We start from the raw sequence: 20,643 nt of genomic DNA, 5'->3' as shown, positions 1-20,643 counted from the left end.
TGAGAACGGTTTACCGGTGTTTATCTATGGGGCTATCTCTAATTATTATTATGAAAGGAGCTGACCATTTAAATAACAAACAAATAAAATCAAACCTTGTAATTATAGCAGCTTTCGTCAAGCATTGTGCAGAGGTCAATGCATAACAAAAGCGCTGCCTCAAATCACCCCATGACACGCAGGCACTGCAGAAATAGCAACTATTCTCCTTTTCGGAACGATTGGTAGTACAGTTCAATAACACGAGTTTGGCAAACAGAAATTCTTTTTAAGGTCAAACGCTGTACCAACAATCTACATGTAGTATCTAAACACCAACAAACGCATCAGTAAACCCGAGCTGCATACCGGGTCGAAAGTCACGTTCACATCACGACACAATACTACACACTGAGCTGGTGACGTATAGGTATTGCCATGCATGCAAGCTGCATGCATGACCCAGAGTCCAAACTCTACACAAACATTGTAAGCATTGATGGCCGAGGGTGTGCGTGTGGCATTGAACCTCTAAAAAAATGGCGAAGTTAAGTCGTTACACGACACTGGTACTAGGAATATTGCAGATTTATGTACGGTCGTCTGCAGAAGGTAGGTATAAAAAATAGGGGGATATGCATGTTAACTGCTGGGTAATTATATTTCAGTAAATGATGTTCATGTTTGAGGGCCGCATAATACATGTATTTGGATTGAGTCGGGCTTATGTAATAACCAGCTGTTTACAAAATTATATCATTGCTGGTAAGCTTTTGAACTGCAGTTGTCTGGGCCTTCTGTTGCTGACGTTTTGAAAATAAATACTACTGCTGTCGACATTGGGGCTGGCGATACTCCTTACCTTCCCAATTTACTCTTGGGTTGAAGTTGCTTCTTTTTGCATCTTGTTGCTGTTGATAGCGTTAACAGTGTCGTTGATAGTTTACTATATGCTGAGGCTGTTGCTACGTATGATGCAGTTTTAATGCTGATACTGCTGCAGTAGCTGTAGGCCTATTCGTTGATCTTATGTTGTCATTCCTTTCGCTGAAGTTACTGTCGCTGCTGATTTATAAGTCTATAGTTTTACGAGTCTATAGAGTGCTGAATTGCATCACATAAAAAACGATGAAAACTGGTATGCAAATAAAACTATTTTTAACAGCGGATGTAACCCCGCCCACGCCTCTTCGGATGTCAAAAAGCACTGCTGAAAACCCTGGAATTGAGGTTGCGTATTTTGTGAGAATCAAATAAGGAAAGGATGAGAACAGTGGTTTTCGGGGCGTCTCAATTGAATGGTTCACCTTCAAAGGATCAGTCAGGTTATAGCTTAAAACTTACCATGCGTTGTTTACTATAAGAAGTCGTCATCACTTGGAGATGTCGACCGAAATTAACAGAGGACACAATCTAAAAAAAAAAGTGTAACAAGTTTGACTCTCTATATTGCAGTACGCTATGCCAAACTCAGATTCACATGACATAAATTATCACAAAGTTAGAAGGCGACTAGGCCTAAACCGTCTGAATTAGACGGCCCCTAATGATGAAAAAACGCAAACAATTGACCATATTTCCTGACATATTTTCTCTGTCGTCTGAGCGTTTTCCATTTTAATAACCTGAAATTAAGACAGTACATAAGTTGTGTGTTTTTTTTCAATTGATATCCTATATAAATGGTTGTGGAACTCTATCGAAATGCAAATTATAACTGAAAACTCATTAATGCACTATTTTGTTTGACTCTTGCGCCAGATTGTCAAAGTTATGTGTTTATCAGCCCCGGCAACATAACGTGCAGCAACGGAATAATGCAAGGAGAATTGAACTCGCAATATGTCGCAGAGTGCGTGTCGCACTCTAGTTCCATGTCGACAAACCTGACGTGGTTTGTCGGGGGTGTCGAGCAGAACACGAAACACCAGATTTCGAACTCGCCCGACGGACAGAACTTGCATATGACGGTTTCGCATTTGAACTTTGTTATCACGTCAAAGAACGACACCGTGTTTGAATGCTGTGGTGCCTCTGCCGACAATGAGACGAATTGTAGAGGGAATGTCTGTGCGAGCTGTCGGCTGGACGTGTTGTGTAAGTTAATGGTTATTACTTGTGCTCAGGGGCGTAAATCCCGGGAGATGGGGGTGTATATCTCCCGCTTGTTTGACCGGGGGTGGGCTATTGAATCAACCCCGCCCCCACTTTTTCGTGATAAGAAACAAAAAAATGCGGTTTTCGCGGTATGTTTCGAACATCCCAACAACAAAAAATGTATTCAATAACACTGACAAGTAGAGAAACAAAGTACAAAGGCGTTTTAATGTATTTAAAGCAAGAGTATACATATTGATATAAATCTATATCCTGAAGAGCGACCCTAGTGTAATGTGGTGTCCAGCCCCCCCCCCCCCTCCCCCACGCTTTACAGTTTTTCACGGCCGGGCAATTTTTGTATTTTGGTCATTCCCCCACCCCCTTTTGCCGGCACAAACTTACGCCACTGCTTGTGCTAGTCCAAGGACAGCCAAGAGGTACAGTGAAAACATTCCGCCTGAAATGTATCATTTGAAAGGAAACAAATATTGCTAGAATGTCAGACCTTAAGACTTGTTCGAACGTTTTTCCTGTTTTCTCAAAATGTATGGTCCTCTGAGCTGAAACATCAACAAGTATATAATCAGTCAGGCACCTTTCTTAAGAATTGTGGCAATTCTGTTGCTTCAAACAAAATGAAATGCACAAAAAGTAGTGAATGTACCTTTTATTTTCACAGCAAAAAATGTCCATTACGTATTGTTATCAGTTTCTTTAACTCAATACCTGCAAAAAAAGTGTTCGATCATCGAGTGAGACCTGTGAGAAATCGACTTTTTTCTCTCTGCTGTTTCATACGTTAAAAAATATGAACCCTTCAGCCAATGAGTTATTTGTATCTTTTTAGATCCAGCGGAGTTTTCCTTAACCCAGTCGAAACCGAGCCCCTTCCAAGAAGGAGACGACGTCGTGCTAGCCTGTATTCCAGACGCCAATCCCACATTCAGCGGATGGATCGAATGGCGGAGCGGTTTCGAGCCAGATAGCTTGGTCAGTCTAGGTGAACCGACATACACGCCAAACAATAGCACACTGGTCCTGCCCAAAATCGCCCGGAACCAGACTGGCTGGTACCGGTGCGCTGGCTACACCTTTTGGAATCCCTGGTTAGACTGGACACCGACCTTGTCTGCAGCGATTTCCGTAATTGTTCATTGTAAGTGGAAACTGTTTCTGGAATAGTTTATGTAGGTTTTGGGTATAAAATAATTCTCCAACAGCTTTTGCAAGGTACATGTTGTTGCCTGGGTGCATGCATTTTCTTGCAGATAATCTTCTGAAAGTGTAATCATCCTCCTTGCCTTCGTACAAATTTATTAGATTACAAAGAACATTTTGTCGTCATCTCAGACATAATTGAATGTTGACTCAACCAATTGCCTTTTGAAGATTCAATTACATTGTAAAGTTTGAAAGGCAAAACAATTTTTTTAAAGCTCTATAATTACAAATGGAACGCCCGAATGCATAGGTAATCGGTATCCGAGACACGGTTTAGGGCGGGACAGTTACAAAGAAACAATATTTTGCTTAGCCGACGAGGATATGTATAAAACAATGATAGGCTTACTGTGGCAATGACATGCGTGTAGGCCCGACTGTAGCTCAGTGATCTGTATTGCGATAGGTAATAGGTAACAAAGTTAGGAGTGCGCTTGCAAAAAAATTGACTTGTAGTTTTAATAAGCTTTTACCTGATACGCATCCAGATGGCCGAAGTTTGCCGGGGTTGCCGCTCTGTCAACCAACCGTACAAATGGCCCTTGCTTCGTGGTAAATCGTATTTCATTTTGAATGTATTTTTCCCCAAGCTATGGTCAATCATCAATTTACACTGACTGTAAGCTGATGCATTTAGGCGAGCAACGTTTACTTTCACATTTTCAACACTCAGAAGCTTCTTGCGTAAATTTTCGCCCACAGATGGCCCCGACATTACCAACAAAGACAGGGCTTGGATTGGAGCGAACGAGGGCTACACGGCTGTCTTGGAATGCATCGTCGACGGGAATCCCCTCCCTGTGGTAACATGGTACGGTCCGACGAATGAGGTGTTAACCAATAATACAGACAGGAGGATGTCTGTGGGAAATACCATTACGGGGGATGGGGTTGTTGGATACAGCGTCAGCAGCCGTCTCGTCCTCCATCCCGTAGTGACCTCTGTCGACTACGGAGTCTACAGGTGCGAGTCCCACAACAACAATGGAATGTCTGAACAGCTTCAAGTCCAGTTGAAAGAAACAGGTATATAACTATGTAGTGGTACTTCGCTCATTACAACATATTACTGCTCCAAATTAAATTCAAGTTCCTATTTTGGATCCGGGGAACCGAAGTCATTTACTACGCAAAACCACTCGATTTGTCCTGTCGTTGAAATTGAAAAGGTTTGGTATATTTTTCACAAGAGGCAACTTTCAAGAAACAGGGGCGTAGCACGGTCATTTTTATTGGGGGGGGGGGGGGAGGGGGGTAAATTTGTGTGAAAAGGGCACTTGCACATTCGTTGTGAAATGTAGACAGGTTTTTTTCTCCGGACACTTGGCCTCCGTAAAATCAAAAAGCGGGGTGGGGGGCTGGTACTATCTTTCGATGGGGGCGCTGTTCAAAACCGACAATTATGCACACAAACGGCCAATATATGGTGCTTTTTAGGCCGGATACATGTGCGAAATTTTGAAAAAGGCACCCAAAACGGTAGACGACACAAAAGGGCACCACTTCTATTTTTAAAAGGGCACTAGTTCAGAAAAAGAGGCACTTCGTAAAAAAAGGGCATTCTTTACAAATTATTGGGGGGTAAGTCCGTTGAAAAAAGGGCATATGAATGGAAAAAGGCAGTGTTTACAAAATATTGGGGGTAGAGGGTAAATACCCCCCCCCCCGCCGCTGGCTACGCCTATGAAAAGTACTTGAATTCAGACTAGGCACACAAGTTCCTCATCAAGAAGCGGTAAACAAACAAAAATCGTGCAATATGTACTCACTGGGAAAATGTTTGGTAAATGGGTTGGAATTGCCCGGTATGTTTGTCAACATACCAACTTCCGGCATTCGGGTAAATTCTTCCCAATTGTTGGTCAATTGTTACCATAATTATTCAACAATACAGCGATTTCCTACCAGTGTTGAGCAAACATTTCCAAACTGATTGGTTGAAGTCCGATGGCTGAATTGTTTGCAGGTATTTGTGAGATCACAAAGACTTTATTCGATAAAAATGTCGGAATACTATAATTTCAGGTAAACCGTTGGCGCCGACCGACCTGGAAATAATAGTCGCCGAAACCACCGAGTCGGCAATCGCACTGCGATGGATGCCAGGCTATGACGGGGGCGAGACGCAGGATTTCTACCTGCAAATTAGTGGTGATGTAGAAGGAGGGTTTAAGAACGTGCACGTTGGCCGTGGTCACTCTAGGGTAATCAGTGGCCTGAGGCCGGACACGTCATACGAGCTGTCGGTCTTCCCCCAAAACTCCATCGGTCCAGGACAAGCTGCAGCCATCGCGGCAAGAACGCTACGTGAGATTTGTTTTATTGTTGTCCTCATTCTTTTATCTTGTCTGTTTTCTTCTATCTTGTTTGGGGTCTATTAGCCTCTTCTGCGGAGGCAGCAGGTACAACGTTGGACCGAATCCGTGCTTTGGCTTTGTTTGAAGCGCATGTATTCACGCTGATAAAAAAATGACATATGCAAAATCATTACTTTTCTGAAAGCAAGCCTTGAATGAGACACTCCACCAATATTTACCTCTTTACTCAGCAACGCGGACACCAGGATGACCATAAATTGCATTATACCTCGATGCGCTCAGTTGATTGTTGCTGAAAGCATCATATAATTATGTACGCAAGGTTTACATAAGTGAACAATCTTCTTCCAATGACAGAAGTGGGTTTTATGTATTGACATCACAAATTCCACGGAGTCTTATTTCTGAATATCATAATGATGTCTATTGGTCTTACAGGGATCTTTTGAAATCTTTTGACATTAATCTTCCATTTTTTCCCTTTTCCTCCTCGTGAAATTTTAGCGGATACGCCACAAAATTTACGTAAGTACAGACGCATGACGCTGTGTGTTATCTCATTTAGTTATCATTTACCTCATCCTAAATTACCTTCTACTTTCCTTTTCTTACCCTTCGTTATGTTCTTACAAAGATGCAGCTTCACAAAAGCAGCGATTAATCTGAATGATGAAAAGTTAGCTGAGCACCACATGACAGTTCATTTTCCTCAAAGTAAGCGTCGATCATAGAACCTTAAAACTAGAGGGCGTGTATTTACTTTACCGGCCGCTTTGTGTGGAGAGGCCGGCCTCTCCCGCCATTTTTTTAAGTGGGCTTAACAATTAGGTAAGAGAAGAATTTCCAAGAATTTAAGCAGAATCATATCTTGAAAATGGCCAGTACGCTCAAAGCATCTGCCTCTGTTTCTCCTACAGATATCGTAGTCGAACATAGCTACCAACAGTACTGGATTCGTATCTCCGGTATACCAGACGATGGCGACCCTGACACCTGTGTGCGTGTCCAGGGTTGGATTTTGGAAGACGTGCACGACATCAGTGGGCTCCAATGCGTGCAGCACGACACTGTAGTCAACGTGTACAGCATTCGGTCATACGAGAGAATCCAGTCTCGTTACTGTCGGGCAGACAGGTGTAGCAGGGCCACTTTGGCCCAAACAGGTAAGTGCAGATACCAAAATGGTAAACAAAGAGATGGAAATTCGGTTTATACCCTTTAGGTTTACCCTCTTAAAATTCCATTCGGCTGGGAGCAGTAATTGGACATGCCCTGAGCCGCGGACAGTGCGAGAGCTAGATACAAGAAAGTGCCAACTACAAGAGATGACATTCGTGTTGTTACGAGGTCCGATTTTCAAAGCGTTTAATAACTGCAAATTAATTTAAAAATAATAACCTTATTCTTAATTCGGACTATTGAACCTTCGGATAAATGAACCTTTGGATTATCGAACCTATTGCATCAAATGTTCGGACTAACGAACCTTATTTCATTTTCGGATTAACGAACTCCCTCTTGTGGAAATTAGGTGCATTCGGACTATGAAACCTTTGGACTAAAGAACCTTCGGACTTGCAGACCTTCGGACTATCGGGCGGCCCCCGGCTCTTCAAAGAACACATTCGACACACTATAGGGAGATGTAGCTCGCAGTTAACGCCTTTGGATCCTCTGATCAGAGACCTACCTCTTTAACCTCTACCAAGTCCTATACATAGACTTGTGATGATTTTACACAGCCTTGTACCGTACTTAAAGTCTGCTACGATTCTTATCTACAGGTTCCCTTGCCACCATATCGCCTACCGACGCGCCGTCATCAGCCCCACGAGATGACACCGTGATCTTCGTTGCAGCCACAATTGGCACGTTGGCATTTCTGACTTTAGTCATAGCTTGTTATCATTACTTTAAACGTGATAGTCCCGTCGAGCACCAGGCTCATACAACCGCTCCATCCCCACGTAAGTTTCATCCCTAATACCTCCCACTATTCAGACAACGCTTAAATACTGTAGAGCAGTGATATTAGGCCAAAAAAAAGTCTCCGGTTTCTGGTATGCGCGCGCGTCGCCGTAGCCATGCGCGTCGGCAAATTGAAAAAGTTTTTTTTTTTTTTCAATGAAAGATGATGTCTCAAAAACCGCCAAACTCACTGGTTTGACTGGAATCCTGCTGCTGCACAATTTTAACGTGTTTTTAGATTGGGTTATGGTCGAGAATAAGCTTTATGTTGCCTCTCTGGACTCCCATATATTTGCACTAAGTTTAGTCGGGCACCATTTGCAGTCATCAGCCGACATTTGAAGCAAAAAAATCAGGTAAAAAATAAAAGTCGCGTCGCCGCACCACTTTTTGGGCAAGCTCCATACCAGAAACCGGAGACTTTTTTTTTGGCCTTACTAAACGTTACTTCAAGCTCCATTCCAATTCTAAAAAGCCACAAAAGGGTTTCATTTTAGGTGCACTATAATTCAAACATTCTCACTCGTTCTAGTTCGGCAAATTATTGGTCTCATGTGGCGATCATGATACAAGCGCATGTGTAAACAAAGCCATTACGTTATTAGGTCTTAGGTCTATTGGGGGCAGTAAATTGCATGCCAAATAATCACACCCTCCCGCGATGTGGACAACAAAACGCAAATCAATGAGCCTCGTAGGTTCAAATTGTTTCCTAGCGCACATCTCAGTGTCTTGCCGTCAACTGCTCATTGTATAGGCCTAATCTTCCACAAAACAAAAACAAGGCCTATAATTATTACATTTTCTTTATGTTTCTTGCAGACTTGCCACCAATTGCCAGAACTGTTTCAGTTGTTCTGCCTAACACGTAAGTAAATGTCACGCTATCGGAAATATAGCCAGACGGCCTTGGACAGGCCATACACTGTAAAACCTGGTGTTTACATTTTGACCACATTATAATATTAATGTGTTTGTTTTGTAGCAGTTTATAAATATTGTATCGCGTTATCCAGTCGTACGCATTGTAACTGCATGGAGACGCTGTGAAGACAATACTGTACTGGTATCAATTAGCTTCAGCCAAACAATTCTAGTATTTTAGTATAAACAAGGTGAATCAAACGTACATGTATAAACCCTTTGAGAACAATTATTTCTCCCATTTACTTTGTAATGGATATTAGAATGACCCTTACAACTCATATGCACGTTTTCTCTCTCTCGTTTTGATTACACAGAAGGTCGTTTGTGTACAATGAAAGTGCCATCGAATTTCCACCAGACTACGAAGATGCATTAGGTAAGGTAGAAATCCTCGGTTAAATATGTGGAAATGTAGTACTTTAACGACCTATTACTGGTCAAATTATTTTGTCCTAAGCTTTCTCAGCATCGACTTTAATTCATGAGATGTAAGCTTACATTTGAATGCCTCACCACCGCGTCTGTAAATTAAAGCCAAGGGATTGAAAGAAGTAGCCGCGGACTTATTTCAGTTGTTGTCTCCTTTCTCGGTTTAGAAATAGAAGAGAACGATGGGGATACTGAGCTGGACCCACCTCCGACGTACGAAGAGCAAGAAGATGATTTTGAGGCGGTCACTATAGTAGGACTAGGAGAAGGAAAAGGAGGAGGAGTGGAGGAGGATGGAGAGTCTCAAGAACAGGATGACGATGAGTGACAAGAGACGATCACATTTCATTTTTCTACTGATTCATGTTTTTTAAATGATAAATGTGGGAAGCGGGTGTGTGCCATTTGCACTGTGTTTTTTACTTCAATTTTTTTTTCAAAATACGTTTTGGGAAAGTTCATATCTGTTTGCAATTCAGTGTATCCCGAGCTGCAAGCTTTGCGCTTCTAGTATTTCACAAATGCAAAAGAATTATTCAGTGAATACATCGTGGGCTTTAAAATTCACAATAAACCTTTACTCCTAATTTTGGCAGTGTTGTAACAAAATTGCTATATTTATCTATATATTTTATTTCCATCAATTCAAGGGAAAGCACGTAGATTAAAATGCAAAATAAATATAATATGCAAGTACGCTTGCTTAACGTGACAATAATAAACGACTGTAAGCAATAATTTCTGTGAAAGCAATATTGTTACTGTATTAAGTACATTCAAAACAATTATTTCAAATAATTAGATTTAACAAACCTAAGCGTGACAAAAGCAAAAGTAGAACAGCAGACAAAGTTACACAAAAATCATTCACGATGATAACAGCTTGAATGTTATCAGAACCATTGCGAAAAAAATGAGCTAATATTTAATGAAGAAAAACTAAAATGGGATAGAAAAAGTTTCAAATTTGGGGCATGATACGAGTGAAAACGGTGGGGGAAATTAACACTGTATTTTATTGTGACATAATTGGACCTCATTCCATGTCTAACTCAGCTCGCGCAGTGTCCGTAGCGCTATGAGACTTTTTTTCACAGTCACCAATTTACACAACCCCCAGAATCGCATGATAGTGGCGTCGGAAATAGGGTGCCCCATTATTCGAAAGTCATGAATGGTTACATTATCTTTTGGGACATTCAGCGTGTATTTACACAATTGTGATGGTGACTTTTATGTTATCATGATGTCCCCAATTAAAAACAAAAAATGCTTAGTTGTAAAGTTGCAAGGTTTTGAGGCTGTTGAAAAGAAATCAGAGAAGTATTTGTTCTGGCTTTTTTTTTAAGGTTGACCATAAGGGTACAGTCATTCAAAGTTATACAATTTGCAAATTTCACGTCTGTTTTTTATCCATGTATAAATTTGGTAACGTATTTTGATTTGTATATTTTTGAACAAAATATAGAATACGTCAGTCTCATGATTGTCTCATGTGCGTCTCTCTATTTTCAAAAAAAAAACTGCCCTCGCATCTACTGCTAGACCCAAGGCAAAGAACCGACAGTCAAACGACGCACATGTGTCGCGCCCAGTAAAGAATATTTGCATCGAAAATCACATTGGACTATCAATAGACTATCACTGGACTATCAATGTAAATTAAATTTAATGACCAAAACTGTCCTTTGTAATAAAGGGAACGCGCCATACACAGGGTCTATGGGCTCCATGCATAAGTACTCCTTCAACGGCCGAAAGAAGGAGAGTTGCGGAAGACCTAAACTGGTTCCAGGTCCATCCACTGCGTACGTCGAATGATCCAAAGTTATTGGGGGCCGGGATGAGTCTAGTAGACCATGGCATAGTAAGTTAAATTCAAACAAGTAGCTTTGGTACATTCGGGAAGTTGGGCGTACTTCGCGCACGAACCAGTACAGTACGCACACGGTGTATGTCCCATCAACTGGGCTCTCAAAAGTGGTAAGAACGCGCCCTCTTTTGATGGCGCCCAATTTTATGAGGCCATTAAAAACGAATCCGCAAACAATTCGCTCTTTGCACGCTTCCGCCATCAGCATGCAGAGCCTCGATATGGCAATTTTACACAATAAATATAGCCGCTTCAGTGATTCCAGTGTCGGGGTTCAGCGATTCCCGTGTATACACATTGGCGGATCCAGGGGGGTGCTACGGGGGCGTGCGCCCCCCGGCAGTGACCAACATTTTGTAAAATAAGGCCACTTTTCACTCGAATGAGCCGTTGCGCCCCCCCCCCCCGGCACGAACCTCTCTGGATCCGCCACTGATACACGGGAATCACTAAAGCGGCTATTTTCATTGTGTAAAGTTGCCAGATCGAGGCTCTGCATGCTGATGGCGGACAAGGGCGGATCCCCCCCCAAAAAAACCGAAACCAATTTTTTTTTTTATGTGACATCGCAATAAAGGCAGGCAATGAGTACACCACCATCTTTTCCTCAAAAAAACATTGGTTAAGGTGGTCAGAAATTGCCTCAGATCGCACCACAGAGCATCTAAAATCCAAAATAATTTCCCCCACGCCGTAATTTTTTGACCCACTTTTTTGGGGGACCAAATTTTTTTTGGGCCCCCCAAAATTGTGTTCTGGATCCGCCCTTGACGGCGGAGCGTGAAAAGAGCAAATTTATCACGTATGGCCCCCTTCAATGGCCAAAGCATTGTGCTAGCTGTTGTTGAGATAGACCGTCACGGAGCAGTTGCCTTGTGCAGTATCGTGTGCACTGGTTTTCGCCATTGAAGGGGGGCTCTGGTCGTGTGCAAGGAGCCAGTGTTATTCTATAGGCTACACTCACACTTTACTAAGGACGGATTTATGTGTTCGGAGGCAAATGGAGGCAGCATTTTCTATGTGATGAAGACACAGACCTTTGATACCGGGCAGTAAAACATTTCAAAGAAACGAAATCGTCCAGGATTGTGTTTTGATCAGGGTGACAGTTAGGTCGTTCCCAAATTCTGCTAAATGCGCTTCGAAAATCTGTCAGATTAATCAAAAATTCGCCAAATTCCCCAGAAGCACTCGAAATACACTACAAACACTTAAAATCACATGCAGATGTAGTAGTATTGCCTTTATTAAGGTTCAAATTACATTATAAACAATCTGTAGTCACATAAAGATGTTATGGTGGTTGCGTAAATTTTAGCCAAAATCCGGTTCCCAGTGAACCTCAGCAGCTCGACCAGGCAACCTGTCCCATTATGCACGGGTTTGCTTGAATAGATTGAAGCTTTTTAGACAAATGTACCTTTTTTTTCAAATTTGCTATGTTTTTCTGTTAAATAACCGTTTTGGGAGAATTCTGCAAGAAATCTGTGAAAAAAAAACAATTTGTCAAATTTTCTGTCAAACTCGTTTTTTACGAAAATTTCTGTCAAATTTAGTCAAAATTCGGCTAAAACGGTCACCCTGGTTTGGTGTTATAACCTTATACAACGGTGCTTTATATGACATCTGTCTCTCAATGGACGCAGTGCATGCTCAGTATTTGTACAACAAACGTACTTCAACATGACAATCGATGAATCTGCGGGCACTTACGCACCAGACTAAAGTCCAAACGTCAACCTATTTTGAAAATATGATCGTGTTCCTTGCTCGTGATAGTCAACAATAGAGGACAACATGGCGTGCGCTGACTGCACCGCAGTGGTGTGGGGATTGCTACAAGCTATCGTGTCTGCGATGGAAGGTAAGGAGCAATTGGCGAGACTTAAAGGAAATTGACACCATTTGCAAACATACCAAATATTATGTAATATTATTGCTTGCAAGTTAATAATAGCATTCGCGAAATCATTGGGCCTAGTTTGAGGTCAATTTTGAACAAGGAGCAATTAGCAACCACTTCATTTAGGATCGAATCATAGCGAGAATAACGATACTTGGCTCTGCGTCGAAAACAATGAAAATGCATTTTCACAGTTTTTTCAACAGTATGATAATATAAACTGAGCTGAATTTTCGACATTTAAGTTTTGTTATTAATAACCTGCTTCCGATATATAAGTAATTTTTGTTCGTTGAATCGGGGAAAGAATTTTTTGTTTTTAAAAAGTGTCCCTTACCTTTCACCAGAAAAAAGGACAAAAAACACAATGATTGAACACGTTTGTTCGCATAACGATTATGTTAAAATTACGTTATATATTAGTGGACTGACATTAATGAACCTCTGAACTTTTCAAAACACTATGGATGTGAGATGTTATGACAAGGGGTAATGGATCTGCTTAGGGGACCGTATCATAAGTCCGACGCCTCATAGGTCCGACGCCTCATAAGTCCGAAATTTTGGACTAATGTAGACTATCATCTTTCTAATGAATCTGGCCAATTCTTTCGGCCTTTTTTAAAAATAGAATGAACACCTAAAAACTATCGGCCCTCTTTTGTGTTGCTATAAAGTATGATTTTTGTTTGACACGTCGTAACAACACTTTATTTTTGTCAAATGCAGTTATATTTGGTATCAAAATAAAGCACAGGATTTCAACTTTTCACTTACCTAGCCATCTTGGCCAAACAGTGCATGTATTTAGGTACTTTTCGTGTTTTTTTGTAGTCTCGAATACAGTCTCGTAAAATCTCGCGTAGGCGTTTGGGCCATGCGTGCGTGACATTTGGACAAGAAACTGAGGTCAAACGGGGCTCTGTGCGTGACACGGCCACTGACTGGCTGAAACAATTGGGAAATAACCAGATGTTATGAATGGGAGGTTTGCGCTAACAGCATGTGAATGATATTTGTTTTGAGTTGTGTGGTTCTGTGCAGGAGATAGTTCCCAGAATCAACAACCCAAAGCAGATATCATTCACATGGTGTTAGCGCAAACCTCCCATTCATGTTCATGTCTACCATCCAAACCTTAAGCCTAATTTATTCAGATATTAATTTCAGTAAAAAAAGAGGGGTTACGTTAGTGGCTGTAATTTTATTGGCAGATCACAGAATCGTCTCACTCAAAAATAATGAAGCAAGTAATAGACATTTTGACTTACAACTATACGAATTATAGCGGTTTTCCCCTTGGCTTTGATTTTACACACACACAAAATCATGTTGTTTATAACGCATCATCCTACTCTGGTCTATTGTCTAAGAAAAAGACAATGTACTCAAATACGGGGCGAGTGAATGAAAAACATATTTTGCTCTGTAATGAATGCGTTTTTACGTACTGAATGAAGTTGTTATATTTGGGACTTTCAAAAACGAACAAAAAGAGAGAGAAGAATGCAATGAAAGCGTCTCTTGATACCCATTTGGAACACCTGTGACACATTCAACCCAGACACAGGAACAAAAGGGAATGTTTATGAACGCTGTCGCTATAGATACACCTGTGACTATTATGAGGAAAATTGGACTTCTGAATAAGGATTCGCTGAATTGAAAGGTTTCACAGGTGTCGTGGATCAAAAAGGCTAGACGACAACTGCGTTTGAAAGCCTGCAATGCCCTGCACGGTTTTGTGAATGTGGTAAAAATATATTACTTTAGTCGTCTGGGAAAGGTGAGCTGGGGGGGGGGGGAACTATTTTATTTGGAAAGAATATCTCTGAATTCTCAAACCACAGGTTCATCCAAGTTTGCCGTGGGTTAGAGACTACCCAATCCCGTCCTCGAAGGAAGTGATGTCATTCGGACGTGTAAAGCGGATAATGATGTGACTTTTGCGGGCTTAGTTTATTAGACATGACAGAACTAGTCGAACCGGCTTATGTCAATACGGATCGTACACTACGTTTTCTCAGCATCACAAGGAACCAGACGGAGTGGTACTTATGTTCGGTACTCCTCAGATTTAACGAAGGAAACCACACATATTCAGATGTAATTGCCCGATCGTTCATTGTAGGTTTTTGCTTTATTAGACCTGTAAGGGCTCCGTGATGCAAATAATAAAATGTGTGCGTTACCTGCAACATGTCCATACATCTCATTCAGTAACGTCTCCCGGATTAACATTTTACCTAGTCATTTCGGATATCCTATGCATGCTTTTCAACAGAAAGACGAAATTCTTTGAACACGAGCGGAAAAACGTTATTTACATGGTTTTTAATTTTTGATCCACAAACTGCTTGAAAACTGGGCGATTTTACCGAATGCCAGAAAATATTTTTATCCTGAACTATCAGATAAACAAAATTATGGGGGAAAAAAACACATTCGTCACAAACGTCTAAAATAGCCAAACAAAATGAACATAATCGCCGCTTGTGTTGAATCTTGTTTTCATTTATGGCTTCCAGAGTGATATGAGGAATAATTAAGTGGAGTCCGAAGTTTAGTACAGATTTCAATAGGTTAATAATTTAACAAAGCATCTGCTTTTGTTTGTTTCACAGACAGTGGATAAATAATTAAAAAAGACTAAATCCGGATTGGTTGAATGTGCCGTCGAGGGTAACTCACTCCCTGCAGTGGCGTGGTACGGTCCAAACGGTACCGCTGTTACAAATCACTCGAGCACTGGCCAGATATCGCTGGAAGATACCATTACTGGAGCAAGGGTTGTTGGATACATTGTCAAGAGTCGTCTGACCATCGATCAGGGCCAGATAGGCAACGGCTATGGGATGTACAGGTTCAGCGCTACCAACAGCATGGGGACGTTTAACGGCCATCAAATACAGCTGACTAAAACAGGTAAAAACGTTCAGCTAATGAAATTCTACGAGTGACATATGGCAGCGAGGTTTTTCAAGAAGAACAACAGTTTTAACAGAAATTTCACGGTGTGCGATTGCGTTTTTCCAAAAATGTTGTGTTTTCTGACCAGCTTCAGCTAGAAAACTATCATAAAGTAATTATGGGAATAGAAATGGTTAATCACGGATTTGTTAAAATGTTACAGTGGATGGCCAATTGCATAAAATTTATCATCAATCAATATTGTCGTTGCTGATTATCCAACAGCGACACACTTTTGCCAACATCGTAGACTATTTTTCGGAGGTTTTTTTTGTTCCTCTTGTTTTGGACTCTAAATCTTTCAAGACATGTCTCATAAGACCTGCATGCCAAAAATAAATGAATAAATAAAATCCGAGGGATTGGGCCCGGTCCTCGTGGTTATCGTTATATCAGATAACAGCTCGTTCCTAGTCCTCAGCTCAGTCGTAAAGGATAACCTGTTCAATGAGACCTCTCCTCCGTATTAATGTCATCTGAGTGTGCGCACCAAATCATCACAGGGCAGCGAAAACGTGTTTTCATTAGCAAGTGCTTTTTCACCAATTGCTATAATTTACCATTCAGCAATTCAGAGGCATTCAGTTTTGAGAAAATGGGTCTGGGAACTAGACAAGGCCTAATAACAAGCTCCCGGATGTCCGCGCTCGCCTATACAGCGATTTAACGTTGCTTGTTTACAGTGTTGTAGTGTTCGTACTCGTACTCGAGTACTACTCGAGTACTTTTTTGGAGAACTCGTACTCGTACTCCATGTCAAAGTACTCGTGCTCGAAATGACGGTACTCGTACTCGGGCAGCAAATTACTCGTCCTCGACATGTCAAAATTGTACTCGATCATCAAAGTACTCGTACTGGAATAGCAGTACTCGGGGGGAATTGGTATAGCTTGACTTACCACGGCCTCATTTTATCGATACTTTCAGTTAGAAATGATTGATTGGCTTGTAGAGAAATTGAAGTTTCCTGATTTTCCTCTGTACACGTCCGGACAAACACAATTAACAGCTAGCCGTGAGTGGGTCTGTATATCGGTCTGACTGGGCCCGGGCCAATTGCGCACAATGAACCATTTGCCGTATGGCCGTATTCAGGAATATAACGTACTCGTACTCGCACTCGTACTCGGAAGTCCAAGTACTCGTGCTCGGAGACCTGTACTTGTACTCGGAAGGACAAGTAATCGTTTTTGTACTCGTACTCAGTAACCTAAGTACTCGGCAGCACTCGGTACTCTGATAAAGTACTCGACTACAACTCTGCTTGTTTGTTTGTTTTCTGATAGAGGAAATATACTTGGTGACACCTTCTCCCTACCCCGTAGACTCCAGCGGTCTGTTTCAGGACGTCAGCGCACGGGTGGTGCTGGCAGCAACCATCGGAGGTGCCCTGGTGCTAACGCTGGTGGCTGTCTGCTGCTGCTGGCATCGGCTCGGCTGCGCTAAACGTAATGTGCGAGGTGATGTATAGCATGATTTCGAAAATTGCTTGGTATAACAAACCTCCCATTTTCCTTGGAAGGTTATGTGGAGCATTGTGCCACGGTACGTGGGCTCCCACCCCCACTGGGACCATGGTGCATGTGTTCTTGAGCAAGACACTTAACTACAATAGACGAATTTCAAATTCGCATTGAAACTGAGCTGAGGCTCTCAGTGCCAAGCCATTGTATGTATGAATTGAGGACTTTTTTTTTTTCGTTTTAAAATCTTCTCAACAAAACACAGTACCGAAGCCTTCGGTTTCATTGCCAAATTGAAATTCCTCTATTGCCTCTCTCTCTCTAGGAGCATGAATGGGTACATGAGAAGGTAGACAACAGGTTGAGCTGATCTCGAGCATGTGCTAAAAACTGGTGTAATGGCCTGATGAACAGGGGTAATAATATTGTGGAGTGCTTTGAGACCTTTGGTGTAAGCGATGCATGAGTACCACATTGTTGTTGTTATTCAATGTAAGGTTTTGCCCTTCATCGATGGGCACTGTATACTCAGTGTGTTACCTCCCGAGTGAAAAGTTGGTAAAACTAAAGATACTTCGAACCCATGGCCTCCTTCTTTCTAGTGCAGACGTCTTACCACTCGATCGGTTGGCTGGTTCGAATCTGATGTACATATGTAGCTGGCCTACAAGTAGCAGCGGGTGAAGGGCAAAGCGTCGTCGGTGACTTTGATGAAGGGCAAAACCTAATATTGATTTATATCAACCCGACGTAAATGCATCTTATGAATAATTATTGTTATTGTTACGTGACCCGCCTATGTTGAATTTAGACAGTTGTCCGAAGCCAAACTCAATAACTAGTCGCGGATTAAGTCCAAAATTCAGTCTTGGGCGTCGCATAGTAAACTCCAGCATAATATAATGTAAATCTATAACAATACTGGAGCTTAAATATTGTATTGACTTTATACCGACATGGAATCGTTTTACTTGGATGTAAAATAAGGACTGTGTTATTCTTTTACAGTGATGTCTTCCAATTAATTATAATCATTTACAATGCGCATGCGTCAGTTGGAGACGGAATGGTTCTCGGATTTAAGTTCCATTTAAAAAAAGCGAATTCGATTTGAAATGTTGGTTGGGGATGATAAAAAAATACAAGCAAACTGATTGAACCTTGCGCAGAGTGACCTGTTGCCCTTTGGGCCCCAGGTAACCAATTTTTTTGAAAAAAAAAATTGAGGGCCAATGACGGTCACCTTCCATCTTATCCTCATTCGACCCTTGCCAAATAAGCTGGTTTAATAAACTTTGCAGCCAGGGCTACACCCAGGCCGTGTCAACAAACTTTCGACCAGGCCTCCTGCCAAGTCTCATTGAAACATCAACAAAGACCTGTAATTTGACACAGTCATCTCCCTTCATAACTGCATACAACTGCATACCACAGCCGCCAGTTAATTATCCTTCCAGCGCACTGTCTGGCAACTGTCTGGACACTGTCTGGCACGTGGCTTTTTGTTGTATTGCTATGAATAGGGTCTTGCGTACTAGTGCGGGAAAGTACCTGCTGCCCAAAGGACAGCAGTTGACGAGTTGTTGTAAAGTTTTTTTGTAAACGCTGCGCAGGGTTAATTACAATTCAGAGAGTGGCAGTGCTTTTCGCTGAATTGTGGTGTATAAAAAGATGTAGGCCATACTTTCCACAACTAATGTATCTCTTTACATTTTTTACAGATATACCTTTTTTATTCTTTTGCAGGAGAGTCGAGACCAACTTCGACTGAACCGAGCTTGTAAGTACGGCTGCGGTTTTGAACCCTCCTTGCCCCCTCTTTTGAATCTGCCCACTTTTGCTTTATTTGCCCTTTACTTGAAATTTCATTAAGGGGAATGTGCGATATTGACATCTTCCTAAGTATCGATACATCTCTTTATTCTGCTTTTCTTTTAGAGACGACAGTTTCGATAATGACGCCCCACCATCTTATGAAGAAGTTATAGGTAGGCAGGATTGAATTTTTATAAGATAAAAAATTCAAATTCAAAAAGAGAAACAGTTCTTACTTTACATTTCCCTTAATTTTGTGGAAATTGTTTGCAGAGGGTTAACCAGCTAAAAAAGTTGTTTAAACAAACGTTGAACGATCTACAACAAACGCAACAATTAGTGATGCATATGACTTGAAGCTTTGCATGGCGGATGACATAAAATGTGTATCACAATGTAGAAAGAAATCTCTTCTTGGATGAAGTGTGGTTCTGAAAAGAACCGGTTGGTTGAGTGTAGAACTCGACGTTTCGGACGGTGTGCTCTGTCCATCCTTTTACGTGGCGTACTCACCCTCCTGAGGACAGACAGAGCACACTGTCCAAAAAGTCCAGTTCTACACTCAACCAACTGGTTCTTTTCAGAACCACACTTCTTCCAAGAAGAGATTTCTTTCCACACGGCGTGACCCGCAATTGCGTCAGTTTTAATTAGTGTTGATATTGACGCATTTCTATGATTTTTACGTCTAGAAATGGATTCCGACATTGGCGACATGGATGATTTCCCTCCAGAGTACGAACTGCTTAGAGAGCCCCCAACGGCTGGCTTATGTACAGACGAGATACAAGAGGACGAACATTGTGTCTAAAATTCATTTTTCTACCAACAGTACCAAACTGTAAAGGGGCCTTTCTTAAACATATTCGTGAATTGTGTGCAGTTACTAGAGGCTACGTTAAACTCAAAAGGCCTATAGACTGTCCTTGAAAAGCACATTTTTTAATATTTTATATATTCGCAGATTGCGCGAATAGCTTTAGATTCCGCATTTATTATTAAAGGTGTTCACAATGAGGTTTGCTTTCAAATGCACTTACTTTGATATAAAGTGGTTTTTTTTTTGCTTGGTTGTTTGTTTAGGTGACATCACTTCAGTCCAAGCCGCTTTGTTATTGATGTATATGTCTACAGCGTAACCTTCACATATTTAATTTATGTTCTTTTTGTTTTTATTTTAAAATCTTAGCACTAATTTTCAACGTGTACAAAATTATCCATGGACATGTACATAATCTGTATATTTGACAAACGATGTACTGTAATATGTACCATTATCTTTTGATACTCAGATTTCTTGACTACTCTGACTAATGGATTCAAGATGATAGTGCTCAAGTTAAAATGTCAAAATCCTGCAACATGAGATATAAAGGACGCCGCGTAGAATCAATAATGATAAGTGACAGCTACACATTAAACGCAAAAGAATATGCACACGCTGACCTCTTTTTTCTTGTCAACTTTACTCTTTGTCAAAAAAAAATTGCCTTTAAAGGTTTTAATAAAAAGACATATTAAAAAAATGGCACTTGAGGTGAAATCTAACCACATTGCATTTATATAGCAATATGGACACAAAATTATAAGTATTTTGTAATCAATCTATTTACATGGCGATATAGTTTCCCGTTATAGCTATGTAGGGGTTTACAAAATTACAAACATGACACTCGT

The 20,643-nt window shown here is 41.2% G+C and overlaps 2 protein-coding genes across 2 annotated transcripts; both read left to right on the top strand.

Annotated features, from left to right (window-relative positions):
* Positions 1 to 413: 413 nt before the first annotated feature.
* On the top strand, positions 414 to 10,434 carry LOC119735364. The gene is made up of 11 exons (XM_038209064.1): positions 414 to 591; positions 1,741 to 2,076; positions 2,927 to 3,235; positions 4,003 to 4,326; positions 5,326 to 5,607; positions 6,123 to 6,143; positions 6,536 to 6,781; positions 7,403 to 7,585; positions 8,409 to 8,454; positions 8,828 to 8,889; positions 9,110 to 10,434. The coding sequence occupies exons 1-11, from the start codon at positions 519 to 521 to the stop codon at positions 9,268 to 9,270; spliced, it is 2,043 nt and encodes a 680-aa protein (XP_038064992.1). The 5' UTR covers positions 414 to 518; the 3' UTR covers positions 9,271 to 10,434.
* Positions 10,435 to 12,612: 2,178 nt separating this feature from the next.
* Positions 12,613 to 20,403, top strand: LOC119735305. The gene is made up of 7 exons (XM_038209004.1): positions 12,613 to 12,679; positions 14,569 to 14,585; positions 15,367 to 15,643; positions 16,975 to 17,148; positions 18,898 to 18,931; positions 19,090 to 19,139; positions 19,659 to 20,403. The coding sequence occupies exons 1-7, from the start codon at positions 12,613 to 12,615 to the stop codon at positions 19,775 to 19,777; spliced, it is 738 nt and encodes a 245-aa protein (XP_038064932.1). The 3' UTR covers positions 19,778 to 20,403.
* Positions 20,404 to 20,643: the final 240 nt, after the last annotated feature.

Source organism: Patiria miniata, unplaced genomic scaffold, assembly GCF_015706575.1.
Source record: "Patiria miniata isolate m_02_andy unplaced genomic scaffold, ASM1570657v1 HiC_scaffold_29, whole genome shotgun sequence".
NCBI classification, from domain to species: Eukaryota; Metazoa; Echinodermata; class Asteroidea; order Valvatida; family Asterinidae; genus Patiria; species Patiria miniata.
The sequence above is the reverse complement of the archived record's forward strand: the minus strand, read 5'-3'. Positions and strand labels throughout refer to the sequence as shown.